Raw genomic sequence first — 18,672 nt, 5'->3', positions numbered from 1 at the left:
TGGTTGGGCAGCTGGGGCTGGGGAAGGATGGCAAGTGTGACTTAGGCAGGAGTCGCATCACAGCCGTGAGGTTGTCAGGGCACGTGCTGTAACACTGGACTTGTGAGATGATAAATTCTGCTCTAATCTTGCAGTGTGACCACTGCTCAGGGAGGGATTCACTGGGTTTTAGCAAAGGTTCAGGATTTTTAACTGAAGTCAGTGTTGATGGAGACTCTTCCATTTTGCCTTTCCACTGGAGTTGTGCTGAGCAGGCAGGGATAGAACAGTGATCCTCACATTTCAGAGTGTGGAAAACATCATTTCACCTGCTTTGATATAATTTAATCACAAGTGTCATCTGGGGAGTACAACTCCAGGGATCCAGCTCATAATAGGATAAATGGATATCTGGAGATATTTTGTTTGTCTTTAAGAGCAATCTGCTTTCTTTTTCAGCTTCTCATGCCATCATTCTTACTTCTGTGTAGCAGAGCACACAATCCATATCAGGGTCAACTGAGCAGACTTTGCATTATTTTATGGCTTTAAATTGCTTTTGTAAGGGCTTCTGTGCATTTGGAACTACCAGATGTAGTTCAGCAAGGTGATTTTTTTAAACTAGAAGCTTGATTTTGCTTTTTCTGTCTGGTGTTTGACTCATCAAACTTAAGCTCTATCTGATAAAACAGATGTTATATCATATATTATAATGTGCTATCATTTTTCAGGAGAAAATGGCCAACTCTGTTCATTGATCATATCCTGTCTTGTCCCACTTTCAAAGCCACACAGTCAACTTGCCAGCTGATATAAACTATTTTTTTGCTTCTTTAGAGCAATTCAGTTTTATCATTTCTGGCATTCTCTCTGGGTGTGTTGCAGAGGGGGTGTTTTTTATGAACATAGTGAAATCTCTTCATTAGGTTGCAGTGTCCCTGTGTTTTCTGCTTCTTTCACTCCTCTCCTGCCTTCTCCTGGATGGATTGCATAAATGGAGAAGTGGGTTCTGCTGCTGGGCTGCCAAAGGGACAAAGTGGGGAGTAGGGCTGGGGGGATTTTCTGGGCACAGGAGTGAGAATCTCTGGTGTGGGAAGAGCTGAGTGCTCAGGGACAAGGGCTGCTGCTGGATGTGGAAGGATGTGGCAGCAACAGGAGGCACAAAAAGCTTCCTTGTGGGAACAGCAGTGGAAGAGGCCTGAAGGAGCTCACTGGAACAGGCAGGAACCTGAAGTTTGCCTGTAAGGCTTTGTATCCCAGCTTTTGTGTTTAACCAGACCTGTGCACCAGCGAAACAACCTGTGCCTGCTTCTGCACTGGGTGCTGGTAAATCCTGCAGCCAGGACCTTTATTTTCCCCTGTGAGGAGCTGAGCTCTTAATAGTTCAGCAGGTTTATTGTTCTCAGGGGTTCAGACTAAGCCAATCTTCTCTCTGATTCTCTGAGAATGAAATCTTGGATCTGGTTACAGTTACAGATCCCTTATGTCTCTTTTCAGAGGAAACATCAGAATTCAGGACTGCTCTGATTTCCCAGCCAAGTTCTGTAGGTGCTGCAGCCCTGTGGTCACAGAAAATGCATTTCAGAATTCTTACACTGTAAAATGAGACAGCCATTAGTTAAAATCTGAATCGAACCAGAATCAGTCCAGGAAATGAGCCTCACCCTTTGGCCACTGAAGCTTTTGACCTGTTTTCTAGGGGCAGGATGCTCCCTGTCCTTGGCAGAACTGGAATTCCCTCCCTGAGAGAAGAGGAACTAAAGGAAGGAAGCTGGGGAGACACTGGGTAATAATTACATGGGGTTACAAAGGGAAAGAGGAGCTGAGTGAGCATGAAGAAGACACTGGTGAAAGAGTATTTCCAGTGGCACCTCCTGCTTCCTGAGGGCCTCTGGGGAGCCACTGCTGCACTGGGAACAGAATTCCCATCCCTTGGGTGCTGACTCTTGCTGTGCTAAGAAGGGAGCCAAGCCTTGCTTGGCAGTAGCCCCGTCCTAAAATAATGCAATTGCTCATGGGCTTTCCCACTTAAAGGCAGACCCCTGGATCTTTGTCATTGTTGAGGGACAGAAATGTAACTCATGGCTGTTAATAGGCTTAGCACATTAATGACCTAATTGCCTGCTGTCTGCTTTGGATTAACTTTTGTGCACAAGGAGTTTAGAAATTAAAAAATTAATCCTGTCTGACACACAAAAGGTCCATTTCTAATAAAACAGTGTGGAAGTGACCATCTAGGGGTGTGCTTCCAGAGTTTCTCCTGGGAAAAGGTCTTTTTGCAGTGAAACTCACCAACATGGACTGGTCAGATTTGTACTAGAGGTCGTTTTCCAGTGGCTTAAAATTTGGCTCACCCAGGCTAAAACTTGGTAGGAAAGGTTGGAGGTTGTGAATGCATGGGGATATTTCTATGTCAGACAGTTAGGTACAAACCCTCTATTGTAGAATGACATAGACAGAAAAAGACAGGTCTATGTAAATACAGTATAAAATTAGTATTTTTCAAGGGCACAGAGCTGCCATGCTTGGGCATTTTTCAGTCCTTTACTGCTGTTCTTGTATTTTCTGAATACACAAGAATCACCTCTGTATGTATTTTCTTCTTAAAATTCTGTAATTCAGAGGTAGCTGGCATAATCTGGGGTTATTTGGGAATCAAAGCACAAAAAATAGGCTGAATTTTTAATGCTAACTATTGATCATGTCATAAAAATTTAAACAGGGCTAAATTGCTCAATGGCAAATTTCCTGTGATATATGAACTTAATAACTTTTAAAACAAAGGTGCTTGGTGATGTAATGTGTGAGCATTTGGAGGAGGAGCAGGAAAGCACTTTAGGAAGGCAAAATGAACTTAATTAGGAAGTGCTGCTGGGGGGACAGAGAGCACAGCTTTGCAAGGGCAGTGCCCCTGTGTTCCACCCAGAGATGTGGTGCCCTCCCTGCAGACCCCAGCACTGGGAGGGGGAAAGTGGCTTGGGGCCAGGTAATGCCATCAGGCTGGTTTGATAAGGGGTGGTTAAAATCTCTAAAACAACTCCTTTAGTCTGAGTGGTGTTACACGTCCTGCAGCACTCAGAATTATTTTTAGGTCTGCAGGAGAACTTTGTGGGAGCCAAATTTCTCCTGGAATAATCTGTATAAGAGGATTAATCTAGCTGTAGTCAAGAATGGGAAAGTACTTAAGGTTTTGCATGACTGGGTCCTTGAGATTTGAACCTAAAAGTGTCTACTAATGGGTTAAAAAAAATCCCAAGGCTGATGTTTTAATTCTTTTGTTTGAATTCCAAAGTGCTCCAGCAGCAAAGGAAGGATCCCATCACCATGGGCCAGGTGCTATTGTTGGTCATATGATATGTGAATATGTTTTATTTTTATCACCTGTCATCCTGCAAGAGAGAGAGAGTTCAAGTCACAATGCACATTTCTGCTCAGGCATGAACATGAGCCCCTGTGAGGCAAACAGAAAACCTATTAAAAGGTTTCCAGGTGCACATGCAATGAGGGGGAAGGAAGGGAAGGTTGGGTTTCACTTGCTCTGAGCAGGGAGTGGTGAGGAACAGGGGAAATAGCTTCACACCAGTGATGTGAAACACCTCTCATCTCTGGACACTGGGCAGCATCTGCACAAAGCTCCTGTCACACCCTGCTCTCACTTTAAAGACCAGCTCTGACAACTTTCTTGTCAAAGGTCCTGGAGAAGTGTTTTTGCTATGGAGAGAGTGGAGTCAAAGGGAGTTTTGTTTGCAGGTTTTAATAGATACAAGTAAGAGTTTCCCTGCAGAAGAGCCAGGCAGGAGAGAAAGATTTCATTTAAGGCATCATACATGATTTTTGCAGTGCCCAAGCCCTGAGATAGAGCTTCTTTCATTGCCCTCTCTCTGTGAGCTTGTGACATACAGTAAAGCTGTTTCCATGTGACAATGTCCACCACAGCCTCAGCTGCAGATTATTTTTCTGAACTATCATGGAACAACAGTAGTTTAGCTATTGACTGAGATTTGGACACACGTTTTGCATGTTTTCTTTGCCACCAGAGTCTGTAAATAGGAAAAAAAATCAGTTTTTCTTGTTTTTGAGAAAGTATCAATGTTCAAGGCAGAATCAAAGCATGTTGTGAAAGCATAGGAATCTCCTCTAACCATGTCATAAAACTTTCTGTTTCTTCAGGAAAAGTAAGTTCTGTTACAACTTCTCCAAAGGTCTCCAGTGATGTATTAAAGTCTCCTTACATAGGAAGGATTTGATATAAAATACAGTCCAGGAGCATGAGAGAGAGCAGCTTGTCTTTGGACAGAAGGTTGTTATTTCATGTTTATGATATAGACCTCATAAATTACTCTTAAATGTGGGTTTGCTTTAAACCCTTTTGTCAGTTTAAATGAACCAGTTTTCCTCTAATGCAAATGTGCTGCACATACAGTGAAATAACAAGAAGATCAATATTTTAATTCACAAAATAACAACGTGTTGCTTCTCTGCATAGTTACTTTGCAACCTGTTTTAACAATTTATCAAAGCTGGTAATAATTTAAGTAAGTGCTGGTGTACAGGTATCAAATGTAGGGAATGCTTTCCCTGAACAGGTATAAATCTTAAACACATGTTACTGCTACATTGCATTTCCCCATCTTTAATCATTGTCTCGTAGCTGTGTTTTCTCTGCAGGTTTGACTTGGCCTGAAAGAGCAGTTGTTATGGCCAAAAACATGTGCACTAAAAATAGAGAGATGTAATGCAACCTGTATTAGTCCATATTAGGAAGCAGCTGTTGGAGAATTAAAGCAGATTTCAACAATGGGCTCCACAGAAGATGTAATGTGATTAAGTGTTTGCAAGCACAGGAGGATTCCCTGTATCAGGAACTCAGCACTTTGCCCATGGGAGTGTGTCTCACTTCTGTGGATAAATCCCTTGGTTTTTCCAGGTCCCTTCTCTTCCTGACAGGGAGTCTGGGTTTTCCCTGCAAGCCTGTGATTGTTTCCTCATGGCTGATAAACAGCAGCCTCCTGCAGCAGTCTGACATTCAGAAGTGTCCTTTTCCATCTCATGTGGCAAGTGAGGCTTTACTGCAGGTCTGTTCTGGATGATTCCCTCAGTGTGGATCATGAGGAGTGTGAGGGACTCCAGGTTCTTCTCCCTCTGCTGTCAAGGTGAAAAAGAGACACAAAAAGGAAATGTAAATGTAGATAGTGGATGGATTTCTTCCGTGTCCAGGGCAGCTGTGGTGCTCCTTTGCTTGGTTCCTGATAAAGCTGAGTGCTGGTTGCCATTGGAGCCCAGTGAAATCCAGCCTGGCAGGTGGTGATGAGCTCCATTGTCAGTGTCCACTGTCCTTGTCTTGGGATGTTCATGGATATTCCATGGTCGTATATTCATGATCATATTTCATTCTGGCTAGAAAAGCAGAGAGATGGTTCCTGGACTAAGGTGGATTGCTCATCTTTTAGGTGTCTTTGCTTCTTCCATGTTATCACTGTCCATAGCTCAAGCCATGCCCACTGTGCCTGCTCCTGCTCCACTAAATTGTTTTATTTCTCTGCCATGAGTCCTTGTTTGTGCCACCAGGAAAGTGTCCTTTCCATGGGAGATGGGTGTACATAATCCAGGAGGTGGGACTCTCTGAATCCTGGTGACAAATTGAACCCTTGAGCAGAGATCACAGTGCTTATCCTGACCTGCCATTAAACAAAGCCCTGATGAGTTGTGTTGAAGACTGAGTTTGTTTTGCAGAAGAATAAGGTTTTAACTGATGTGTCCAAGCCACAGACTAACTTGGATAACAATCCTTGCAGCAAAATCTGTGGTGTTTTGAGATGCAGCTCAGAGTTCATGACTTCTGTCTCAAGTTCTTGTTTGCTGCTTTGCCAGAGAAATAGTCATGAACTTGTGATTTGATATAAAAGCGACTCTTTGGGAAAAAAAAAATAAACAAAAAACCCCAAAGCAAAACAAAGCCATTTTTGGAAGGTGAATTAGGGAATAATGGATCATCTGCTCTGCAATAATTTTACCCAGCAGTTGATGCCTGATTTTGCCATTCCAGTCAGAGACAAATTGGAGATGCAGTTTTGTAGGACAGGGCATTAAAAATGAGAGGACAACTCTCAGTCTGTAATCAGCTGTTCTTTCAATAAGCAACCATTTGTAATTCCTGAACTTCAGGCAATCACTGGCATCAGCTGGCTGTGGTAAATCTGAAATTCCAAGGTTTTGGTGGAGATATAATGGGCCAGGGCACAGAGAAAATTCTTGTGCTGTATCCTGGCAGAGGCTGGGATTAATCACCTTTTGGGAGGTGCTTTTATCCTGCTGCTGCTATCAGGGACATTTTGTGGCATCTTGTCCCTCTGATAATTCAGCAGTGACAGAGGGTTTTAGACTGAGTAGTAAGAATGCACCTCAAGGATTTCCTTTCTTTAATTTCTTGGCTTGGTTTGTGTGCAAAATCTCTCATTTCTTTCTGTTTTGCTTTGGAGAGGTGATGATTTTTACTTTTAGGTGAAGCTAATAAAACCTGCCTAATGTGAGTACCAGTCAGAGGTTCTCTGGAAACTCCTGGGGCTTAGGGAGAATTAATTTTAGCTGTTTGCCCCACTTGGATGCCCTTTCTTCCTTTTTATGCTGCTGAAATAACAGGACATGGTAAAACAGAGCTTGCCCTCCATCAAGGGTGTGGGGAGATGTTAAAGGGGTTGTGGGAGGAGGGGAGGGAGCAAAGGGCTCCTGAGGAAGAGCTGGAGAGGGTTTTTAAGGCTGCAATAGAAAAGAGCTTCTAAGGAGAAATCTGGCCTTACAGAAAGGATTCTGCAGTTTAACTTTTATTTGTGGCTTCTGTTGAACAGCATCCAGAAACCGTCAGTGGGTTTAACAAGAATGAGGTAGCTAAAATTACAAAGGGAAAGATTAGGCAGGAAAAATAGTGGAAGGCTGTAGGAGAAGATGTTGCTTTTAGATGAGTCTGGGAAATACAGTTGGAAGGGAGGTAGGAGGAACAGGAAAGGACTCTGCACTTACAGCAAGAATCTGCCAAAAGCCAGACAGTGCTAGACAGTGCTTTTGGTGTGTAATAGGAAAAGGTCATTTGGGGCGGTTGCTCTGGAATTGCACATCTGTTGAGTTGCCATAAAAAGCACTGAACGTCAGGAGTTTTCTACAGAGGCCTCAGAAGAGCCTTGTTGTGCTTCTGATCACAGTGGGGACTCTGCTTCTTCCCATTCTGAGGGAGACTTCAAAGACTGCAGGACGTGGTGTGATCATGTGGCTTTGACAGTGGTGAGCCAGGCAAGGGTAAAGGAAAGTCACCTAAACTTGAACTTGTGCAGTGTCACAGCCATTTTTTGCTGGGGATCTGGGGGTGTTTCACCCTTCTCCCTTCACCTCACAGTCCTGAATTTTGTGGATTTTTTGGTCCAATAGACTGTAAAACACACTGTCAGAGTGACTGGCCAAAGAGTAATGTCCCCTGTGCCCAGTCACCTGCAGCATGTACATGCTGTGTTGTAGATTGACTGTTTCAGCTCATATTTCATACTAAATTCTCTGACCTCTTAAGCAGGGAACACCTGACTCCTAAAATCGTGTGCTGTGTGCTCCCTGCAATGTAAACTTCTCTGACAGCTCCTGCCCGTGGTTTATGGCCTCTTATGCCTTCACGCTAACACTTGACATCTGCACCACAAAATTTGTAACATCAGTTTGTTCAAATAAAGAATCCACCAAGCATTTAATCCTTGGTTTAATGGCTGATGTTTATTTTAGTTTGGGGTTTCATGTACTCATGGAGGGATTCTCTGCCCATGGTCCATAAATCTTGCAGGGCAGGAATGAGACTTCTCTGTGCTGGCTTTTTTTTAAGTGAGGCTCTAGAGATGGGGTATTTTTATTTTTTGGATACCTCCATAAAATTGACTCACTTTCAGGTATGAGCTGCAAATGCACTTAAAGAGAATTTTTCCTGCTGGTTTTGGATCTTTCTCTTCATCAAACATCTGTGATACAGGACGTGCATTTCCTTTCTCTTTGTTGTGGTTCAGCCATGCAAATGCCCTCTTTTCTCCATGTGCTAGATTATTCTGGAAAATTATTTGCATTTGTGGTGGGCAGGAGGATGCAAAGAGAGACCACTGTGAAAGTGGATCGAAATGATAAAACAATTTACCCTATGGAGGAGCTACAAACTTGAACAGCCTCTCTTTTTTCAAGTAGCTGGTGTTGCTGTGCCTGTTGTGGAGGGTTCAGCAGTGACCTCCTGAGCTCTTTGTGGGCTCCCTGTTGTCTGTTTTAGGTGCAGATAAATTTACACTTGGGCAGTGTGAAGGTGAGTAAGACAGGATTCTCCTGTCAGGTCACTCTGGCTGCGTTTCCAGGCAGCCTGTGGGATGCTGATTTTCCACACACATCCTCCAATCCCAGCCCCTCTGTGGAAAGCAGCCAGCCCACAGGGGGAAACAGGGGCCAGAGGCTGTGTGAACCAAGGCTGCCCAGCCCTCTGCCAGGAGCCCCTTTGGCTGCTGCTCTCCAGAAGTCACAGCTTGCAGAGTTTTGTTCTGCTGCAGAGGTGCCAGTTCCTTCACCTGCCTCTGGAGAAGAGACCACACTGGCAAATGACCTCTTCTCCCCAGAGTGAGCTCCAGTCCAGCAGAGTCAGTTCCTCCTCTGACACAAATGTCTTCTTTCCCACCAAAAAAGAGTTTTTTAAGGGAAAACCCAGAGAACTCCAATTCTTTCCTTCCATTTTAAACTTTTTTACATGGCTCGTTCAATGCCAGGCCGAGACTTAGTTGAATCAAGGCTTAGCCCCTCCATAAGAACTTCTCTACAGGTATGAGATTTGTACCACCTGGAAACATTTGTTAGGGGATTGCCAAAATAACAATTTGATGCAGAAATGCTGCTGTCTTCAGGAAGGTTCTGACTGATAGCAGTAAGACCCAAAATGTCAGTGTTTTTACTGAAAGAATTCACCTTCTTTTCTTTTTTCTTTGATTTCTCCTTGGTATTTAAATGATAATGTTGAGGACCTGTAGCTAAAGATGTGCTGCTGTGCAGAGGGAGGGATGGGAAATGAATGGAATGAAAGAAATAAAATAACACACAAACATGTGAGCTGTTCCACAGGAGTTTGAAATCATCTCCATCTCATAGTTGGCAAATCAAAGGTGCATTCAGCTCTCCTTCTTTCTTGTATAGTCAATCTTTTTTATTTTAGTTATTTTATTTTCATTATAGAGATCCTCTGCTCTGGGGCAGCTTTGCCGTGATTGTGCACTTTTTCTGTAGCTGTCCTGCAGCCCATGTGAAAATGAGCCTTGAAACTTGGTTATTTTCATCTTTGCTGCTGGCATGCAGCTTCCATAATTTATGATCACCCCCCCTATTTTCTTTTTTTTTCCCTGTCCATACACTTCTGTCTGTCTCTTTCAACCCAGGGGGATATTTCCAAACTCTCTTAAAAAAAAATCAAATTTCATGGTTGTTTTCTCAGTTTAAAATATGTACCAAGTGTTGACAGTTGATGCCTTGGGCAGAAAAGCACGTGCAGAATTGTACTGGATGACTGAAGAAACCCAGGAATGAGGAGATGGGATGGACGTGGTGAAATGTGCATATTGACAAGGCAGAAAATGCATGAATGGGTGAAGGCAGGGAGTCCATTTCAGGTGGGCTTTGGGGGGCTTGCAGCTGATGGAGTTTGTCACCCTGAATGCAGGAGGGTCAGTCAGGGAAAGCTGATGATCTGGGAAAGAAGGGAAATTCAAGCTGAATTATGTCAGGGAGCTGGTAAACAGGCTGTGGAAAATCAGGATCAGTGAACACCAGCTCAGCTCTGGCTGCTGCTTTGCTCAGAGAGGGTCTCAGGGTAAATCTAGAGAAAATTAAAAAGTGATTCTCTGCTCTGGGGAATGAGCAGCACGTGTTGTGTGACATAAGAGGGATTTGTCTGACCATCCATTAGGCTCTGTCCCATGTCAGTTTTGCCCTGAATGTTGTGTTTGTGCTGTTTCAGGACTTATGTATTCTGTTCCCTTTTCCACAGGAAAAAATCAATAGTAATAGCAGTGTCAGTAACCATAGCATATCACAGGCTGAACAGTAGGCAGAGATCATTTCAGTGAATCTTAGAAGTCTGTTTCTTATTGCAAGAATAAATTTGTTTTAATTACTTCATTTGCTTCTTTCTTTTTGCAATTGAAAGCATGAACACAATTTTGTGGCTGCAGTGAAGTGAGCAGGTTTGAATTCATATCTGAACTTAATTTCTCCTTTGGTCATGACTCAGCTGCTTTGCACATCTACTTGTGAAACACAGTTCACCTTTCAGCTTAGAAGAAGACAAATTATTAATACATAAGTCCTTTGGTTGGTAGGAAGGAAGGTTTAACTTATCTGTAACATTTTTATTTGAATGAGTTAATTTTTTCTTTTTCCTGAACTTATGTTTTTTCCCATCCTCTTCCCTCTTTTCACATCATCTGCTGCTCTCTGCACACACAGGCACAGACGTACCTGCAATGCAACCTCTTCTTTAACCAGCCAAGAACACTTCAATTTAAAGGTTGATACAACCTGAGTACACACCAGGGTGTTTGTTGAAAAGGCTGGGAGTGTTTTGTTATGATCTGCCAGCCTTAAAAGGCATTTTGACTTTTCAGAAAAGAAGAGACAGAAGAAAGTGAAGGCCACGAGCGACTGGCGGGAGCGGAGGAACGCGATCCGCCTCACCAGCGAGTACACGGTGGAGACGCTGGTGGTGGCAGATGCTGACATGGTGCAGTACCACGGAGCTGAGGCTGCCCAAAGGTTCATCCTCACTGTTATGAATATGGTAAGTAGGCACTTTACTCTCCAAAGAGGCAACAAGAGTAAGCAGGACATATCCAGGGGAGGATAAAGCTGACTTGGCAGCAGAAATCAAGAACTGGTTTGACCTTCGGGTACGAGAAAAGGTTTTGGTTTTCTTGTGTTATGTACCTCTTCTCCAATTGTGTTATTCCTGGTAAACCCATTTTTAAAACTGAAAATGCATGTTTTCACTGAGGAAATAGTGGTTCAGGAGTGGTGTTTTCTACCAGGCTTTTGCTGTTGCTGTGGTTTACCTTGGAGGAGTGTCTTGTCTGACATGTTTCTTGAGTTCCTAAAGATTCTTATGGCACACCTGTTTCACAAAAGATGTGGCTCATTGTTCAAGGCAGTTAAAACCAGCAGTCATATTGACTCCAGCAGAAGACCTGGCTTTAAGTCCAAAATTATTTTTATCTCTGATTTTTACACAATGAAAATGGCTTCTTCCCTTGATGTAGAAGATGTGGCAAGCTTATGACCAAACTGCTGGCTGATCCCATTCTTTTCACCCCAGGGCTGCATGAAATGGTGCTGGTCATACCTGTGAATAGTTGATGGAGTTGGGCTTGAAAATCATTCTAGAAATCCTAGGGGTATATTTTGGGAGTGAGGGGAATCTTTGGAAATTGCAGGCTCATGAGAAGTGTGGGTGTTAATTTGTGAGCTGTCTCTGTAGTGGGGCCTTTCTGGCTCAGCTGATAAGGGAACACAAAGCCTCCCACAGGGAATGCTCACTCAGCTGTTGGCAGTGCCACTAAGGAGGTAATGGCTAAATTGGATGTAGACATGGAAAACTCTTCTCACAGGCTGCAGGGGTCCTTACAGAGGCATTTGCACAAGAAAGTCTTGTAGGAAGCTCATGTTCCTTTGCCCATGCTATTGTAATATCCAGGAACAGCTCATTCTCCTCACTGTGCCTCTGCTGGTGTTTATGAGCAGCAAATTGGCTTGGAAAAAATAACAGTCCTGAACAGTAATTGCCTGGTCATGCTTCCCAGTGAAGAGATGGATGCTCAGCATAAACCAGCTATGGAACAACAGCTTTTTAAGAGGTCTTGTGTTCCTTCATCAAGCACTGGTGTGAGGGAGCCCTCCTGGAGGCTGATTGAGTAGGGAGTTTGATTAGTCTTTTCCATTAATGAGCTGCTTTTCTGTGTCCCTTCCTCTACCTTTCATTTTGCCTCAGTGTACTCTCAAAGTTGTCACTTGATGGGGCTCCACTGTGGCTCTGCAGTTACTTTTGATGATCCTCATGCCAGCAGGTCAATGATTTCACTGTGGCCATTGGGAATGTCTGTGTTGTGCAGCTTTTTCAGCCTGTCAAGATTGTTAGGGATGAACAGACTGATGGACCAAGTCTTAAACAAAAGATGGCTGTGGGTCTTTGAATCCTGTTGTCTGTCCAGGCTGAGGTGCTGCAGAACATCTCAGCAACATCAGCTTGCCAGGTGTGAATAAATCTGTATGGGGAGGTGCTCAGAGATGGGCTGGGTTCTCTAAACCCATTTATTAAACAAATATTGAAGGTTAGTTTCCAATGGATTAAGCTGATGGGCTTTTAAGCTGAGTTCTGATGCTGTAGGGTGAGCTCACCCCTTTATTAGACACCAGAGAGAGCACATGGAAGAGGACTCTTGGATGAGGAGCACGTTCATGTGCATCTCCTCAGGTGCAGGGTCCAGCTGAAATGCTTCCCACTGTTAAGTCATTGCTCCTGGGGGCTCCCTGGTGTGAGGCTTTTCTGGTGTCTGATAGGATTTGAATTCATGTTTCAGCTCTTCAGCCTTCAGAGGGGCAATGAGAGGGTCTCTCCCTCAGCCACCTCCATTCCCACGCTCTTAGGAACATTTTTCAGGCCTCTGAAGGAAACTGCTTGACAGTGACTGGCAAAACATAGTGAGGAATAAGGATAGGCAAAACACATGGATGGCATCACTGCATAAATCCTTTATTCTGTGGTGATAAAACCAGGTGAAATTCAGGGAAATCTAAAGGAGATTTTGATGTTACATTTGTGTAATGAGAGCTGACCTTCACCCCAGGAAAAGAAGCTGAAGGATAATTCAGAAAAATATATTTCAGAGAGATAATCATGTGGTTTGGGGAGGCCTTAAGTCAAGCTCTTGGCTGCTTGGGATCTTTGTTTCTTGCCTCCCTTTCAGCCTTGGGTGACTGTTAGCTGGGGGACAGGATTTGCCCCATGTTATTAGGCAGTGCTTATTCAGCTATACTGCAGGATGGCAGGCTGCCTCTAAAAGAAACCAGAATGTTAATTTTGGCTTGGATGCTTGCATTTAAGCAAATAGAACATTACTGGTCAGGGGTATATTAACTTAACTCCTCTCTGTAAGCCATTACATTTACTGTCAAACCACAAAACAAGCATTAAGAGGTCTTATTAATGCATTTTATATTTATAGACATTTTAAATAAAGTGATCTGCCTTAAAGTATTTAATATCTATTTATGTTACAAGAATTTCTGAAGGGGGAAAAAGTCAGCATTACAAAATACAGGTTTATTGCTCCCTTGGTAAATGAGAATCTTAGAGGAAAAAACCCCACCACCCTCTTCTAGAATAACAGCTTAAAAGCACAGCAAACCCATTTTGGAACCCAGAAATAACAGGTAGCACTTCATGTAGCAAATGCTGTGTTTTTAATGTTATTCTGTAGTTCCATGCCCCTGAACAGAGAGTAGATTCACATTAAAAGTACTTGTTTTTTGTGAATGTCACTGTAGAGGAGCAGGCTCTTCCATTTACTAAACTAATGCTTGAAATTATAAGACAGGTTTTTCCAAGATCATGGAAGAATTTCCCTCTAAGGTGCTCTGTAATGTATTAGTAGGAACAAGCAGGGCTCCAGGGATTTGAGTTGGCTTTTTTCAAGTCACCACTGCTAAAAAGAAATCTTTTCTCGTTTTCTGGCAAGGTGTTTGATTCAGCACTGTTTTCCAAACAGGTGCTAAAGTTGTTGTCAAATGCCACCATGCCCAGCTGCAGCCTTAGCAAGGCAGTGAGGAATGGAAGAGCATGGACAGGGAGAAATACCAGCAGAGCTGTGGGAATGCAAAACCACATACGTAGATATAGGTGCTGATCTCTTTTTCTAGGTTAAACTCCCTTTTTACTGAGCTTTGTTGCAGTGTTTCCATTCCAGTTCTTGTCTCACCTTTGGCTTGAGAGCATCTCCTGTTCATGTCCTCCTTCTGTAGTGACCAGTGTTCAGAACTTCCTCTGAATTCCACACCCAAGTGCCTTTGTAGTAAATCCAGCTTTAAAACATGCTTATTTTGCTCAGCCATTCTGCTGGTCTGCATCTGGCAGCTAATTTCTCAGTGCATTTCATCCATGTGGAGCTGTGAGGGTGAATGTTCTGTTCTTGCAGGAGTTCTGTGCTTTTGTTTGCTCTTGTGGCTGCTTTTCATCTGAAAGAAGTGACCAGTAAAGGAAAAAGGAGATTCTAGGAACTGCACTGGTCTCTGCTTAGTCTGGTTTTCATGGTTTGGGTTTTCAGCTTTCTGGAGAGAATTGGTTCTGGAGATAACTGGTTCAAGTGGTGATAAATGGGGATGAGACCCTTTGGAAAGTCCTGTCCATGGCTGTTGTGTTGCTGAGGATGAGGAGTGGCTGTTTCCAGGCAGGCCCTGAGTAGGGAGTTGTGGATGTTGGCTCCTTGCAGAGTGCAGAGCTGACTTTGCAAACCAAGTCCCACCCACACTGACCCTCAGAGCATTTGGAGACAGAGACGTCTGAATTTCTGAATTTCCAAGACCACAACACAGTCGTTTAACAGCTGCTTTCTATGGGTTTGGGGTTTTTTTTTGTCCCCTAAGTGTATTTTTTTGGGTTTTGCAATAAATTACAACTGTGGCTTGGTTTGGAGCTTGCCTTTTTCCCTGAGAGTGCAGTGTGGAGGGAGTTTCTGCAGTGTGTTCTCCTGCAGTTCTCAGTTCTCCTGCAGCTGTTGCTAAGCCATGAGATTACTGTGGAAGCTCTTTGCAGCAGCAAGCAGGAACTTGAAGTTAGTGATTTTTTGGATGCCATTAAGAGGGAAAATTCTTATGTTGTTCTTTAGGAATGATACTGTTTTACTCTCTGAAGCCTGATTTTACGCTCCACAGATTGTTTTTCATTTTGGATTTCCCCTGTGAGGGTTTTTTTTAATGTTAAAAAAGCAGATAAAATCATTTTTATCATGCTTGCATTGATGGATTTATGTGTCTGTGCTCTTGGGGGCTGGCACATAAAGGCTCCAGAGCTGCCACTGATAATCAGCTCCCTTACCTTGGTCTGGAATTTTCATGATGAGAACAGGGACATAAGGGAACATAAGGGAAAAGGATCTGAGTGTTTCATCACTGTCTACAGATTTCTCTTTTTGCTCCAGCAGCCCCAGGAGAAGGAGTTATGTCAACTGTATCTTATACAGAGCTATGAATATGTTCTTTTTCATAATGTTTAAAGGAATAATTTGAAAGCTTGGCTTTAGGTGGGTGTTAGAAATCCTATAGCACTTTTCAAAACAAGAGAAAGACAACCTCAGTAACCTGACTAAGGCTTCTGCTGTCCAAACCTCATCCAGCAGCCAAGGCAATGGGAAGGCTCCTGCTTGAGTGCAGTGCTCAGGGAAGAAAAAAGGGAAAAAAAGTCAATTTACCCTCAGGGTTGCTGTTCTAAACTCCAAAACATCTGAAACACACACGTCTCCCTCCCACCGTCCACCTGCAGAGGAAGCTCTTGAGAATTAAAAAAAAAATTAAAATGATGTAGTTTAGTTCCTCTCTGGGCCCAATTCCTTATGTCTGTGTTTGCTTTGTGCATGCTGGGGCAGGCCTGCACAGCTTATGCCAGAACTGCATTTGTTCTGCCCCTTCCATGTCAGAGCTGTGAGGAGAAGGAAAGGCAGGAGGAATGCACACAGAGGAGGATGGTCCAGCCTCCAAGCTTTCCTGTTTTCTTTAGGGCATTCTGTACAGTAAAGCACTGTCAGAGAAATGCAGGTGAAGGGGGAGATGCCAGAGACAGGCTTTATTCTTCTTCTTGTTCTACTGCACTTCTCCTTCCATTTTTTCTGTCTGTTTTGTATGGTTCTTTACCACATCTCCTGCTTCCAGAGCTCACCCTACTTTCGATGACTCCACACAGAGAAGTCAGTACAGAAGTGCAGAAGTTCCCCTGCAGCAGGGCACCCACAACACTTCAGTCACATTGACCACTTTTCCCATCCCTTCCTTTCATGATACAGAACCTCCATTTCTTTTCCATCCAAGCTGCTTTCTGCCACTTGTGGTGGTGTCCTAAACAAGTAACCTTTGCATTTGGCTCCATGGCAGAGTTTCATACGGCTGACACTTCTGTTCCCAGCTGCCTTATTTTATTAAAAGGTTCTAAACCACCCAAGTATTTTTACTTTTCCCCTGTTGGAAGTAGTCACAGCAGCCTGAAGGGTGTGATGCAGTTGCAGGCTTGAGGAAGGGTGGCCCATGGTGTTGGGAGTGGGCAGGGAGGTGTCTGTGAGTCAGTCTCTCTGTCTGTGCAGCAGGAAATCTTGAGAACATCTGCAGTGGGAAATCCCATTCCTCATGGCCTGGTACCAGTTATCCCACCACCTCACTTGGCATGTGCTGCAAGTGGACACTTGGATGTGGTGTGGAACAGCACAGTCTCTGGAGTCTGGTTTTGTTGGCTGGGTGAGAAAGGCAGAAGGTTGTTGCTGCCATGATGGAATTTCATTCTTAGCAGGAAAGCCCTATGTATCTGAATTATTTTATTTTAAATTCAGCTGGATTCTGTGATGATGCTTCCTTTGGGCACAATCTACCTGGACAGCCTGGTTTAAATCCAGCTGGCAACAACCTGAGCTGTGTCAGGCTCATATTTTTTTTTTATCAAGTAATTTAAAAGTCTGTTTGCCTTCTCCATGGGATTCCTTCTAGCCTTATAGCCCATGATCTGAGAGAAGTTTCCCTCTGAAAGGATGGTGTTGGGTGGGACTGACACCCAGAGCTGCCCCGTGCTGGACACGGATGGTCCCAGCCCTCCCCACAGGGCACAGCAGAGCCTGTCAGGAGGGCTGGGGAGGCCTCTGTGGAAACATCTTCAAAAGAGGGGAATAAGGCTGAATAGTGGAAAAAAGTGGGGAAAAAACCCAGGTCAGAGCAGGAGGATGAGGAGCTCCAGGTGCTGGAGCAGAGGTGCCCTCCAGCCTGTGGGGAGACCATGGTGGGGCTGGTGGCTGTTCCCAACATTGTGACCTGAGGAGAGGAGCCTGTGCTGGAGCAGGTTTTCCTGATGGGAACTGCAGCCCATGGAGAGGATCCATCCTGCAACAGGGCAAAAGTGTGAGGAGGGAGCAGCAGAGAGAGCTGTACCAGAGGACAGTCCCCATTCCCCATCCACCTGCCTGGCTCTGGGTGAGAGGGAAGGAGTCAGGAATGCAGGAGTAAAGATGAGGTATGGGGAAGGTGTTGTTTTAATTTGTCTTTCTTTTTTTTTTTCTCTGTATACAAATTATTTTAATTGGCAAATTAAATTTTCTCCAAGTCAAGTGTGTGTTGCCTGTAACTGTTAAGTGATCTCCCTCTTAGAGGGAAAGGTTAATGTTCCTTCTAGGCAACACAAACCACCATCAGCCTGGGGCTCCTTTGGCCTTCATTTAAGAAAATAAGCAAACAAAGCTTGAATAAACAAGCAAAGTGGAGCCTCTTGCACTCCCAGGGACTTTTTTTTTTGGTTTAGTGTCCAATTGCTGCTGTTTGAGCTCTTCTGAAATCAGAATCAGAAGAGGGTGGAAGGTGGATGGGAATAAAAGTGCAGTCAGAGTTATGCTTAGGACAGGGAGCACAAGAGAAAAGGAGGAAGGGCTGGCAGCTTTCAAGATGACATCCTGAACTGTCCAGCAGCTGGTGCTTGGGTAAGTTTTGCCAGGGCAAGCAGCCTTTGGAAGTCAGTGGTGTTTGGATTTGTCTGTGCTGGCTCTGGAGGCAGCTTGACTGCTCTGATGGGAAGCCAAGCACCAGCACCCAGCAGGCTCAGGGATAAGGACCTGTTTGCTGCAATTATTCTCATTTCATGAGTGGGAACTTCATGGGATGGCCAGAGCTACTGGAGAGCTGGGAAACCAAAGATCCATCCATCCATCCATCCATCCATCCATCCATCCATCCATCCATCCATCCATCCATCCATCCATCCATCCCAGGGAAGTGTTTGTCAGCCTCTGTAGTGGTGCAGCAGGTCTCCACTTACACAGGGGTCATCTGTCAGAGCCCTTCTCTGCAAATGTCAAGTTTTCCCCTGCCAGGTGTGTAGAGAGAGGCCTGAATGCTCTCCCAACACATCCCCAGGCTGAGCAAGTAGTGCCAGCCCTTGTGTGCACTTGTACACCAGCCCCAGGGAAGAGAAATGGCTCACTGTGCTCAGCTGAAGGTCACTGGGTCAAACACTGAGTAGCTCTGTCTTGCAATCTGTGCCTAAATTGTAGGAAACATTTATGTGTGTGCTTAAATCCAACCCCAAACACTGGAGAGCTTCTTCCACTGAGCACATTCCTGAGCATTTGCACAAATAGGAAAAATACCAAGCGTTGAAAACATGATGTGCAAGATGTGCTCGTGTCTCGGGTTTGCTGTAGGAAGTTTCTGAGCCTGGGCGATGCTTGTAGCCAAAGGAGCTGTGAGCAAGGAATATTGCTCACCTGGGGCCAAACCTGCCTCCCATTTGTCAGGAGTCTCTCTTCACTGATCTTGATTTTGGTTTTTTTGATGAAATAGGGGATGCAATATTCACCTAAGGCCTTTTATGTGGCCTTTTACACCTTTTGAAATAAACCCTTCCCTCACCTT

The 18,672-nt window shown here is 44.2% G+C and overlaps 1 protein-coding gene across 1 annotated transcript in view; it reads left to right on the top strand.

Annotated features, from left to right (window-relative positions):
• Window positions 1-18,672, top strand: part of ADAMTS17 (ADAM metallopeptidase with thrombospondin type 1 motif 17) — a 155,989-nt gene that overhangs the window by 9,343 nt on the left and 127,974 nt on the right. Inside the window, exon 4 of the mRNA XM_036389977.1 lies at window positions 10,635-10,807. Coding sequence (XP_036245870.1) covers window positions 10,635-10,807 — 173 coding nt within the window. The remainder of the gene's footprint in view (window positions 1-10,634; window positions 10,808-18,672) is intronic.

This window comes from Molothrus ater, chromosome 13 (genome assembly GCF_012460135.2).
Source record: "Molothrus ater isolate BHLD 08-10-18 breed brown headed cowbird chromosome 13, BPBGC_Mater_1.1, whole genome shotgun sequence".
Taxonomy (NCBI): domain Eukaryota; kingdom Metazoa; phylum Chordata; class Aves; order Passeriformes; family Icteridae; genus Molothrus; species Molothrus ater.
This window is presented reverse-complemented; position numbering and strand designations above follow the sequence as displayed.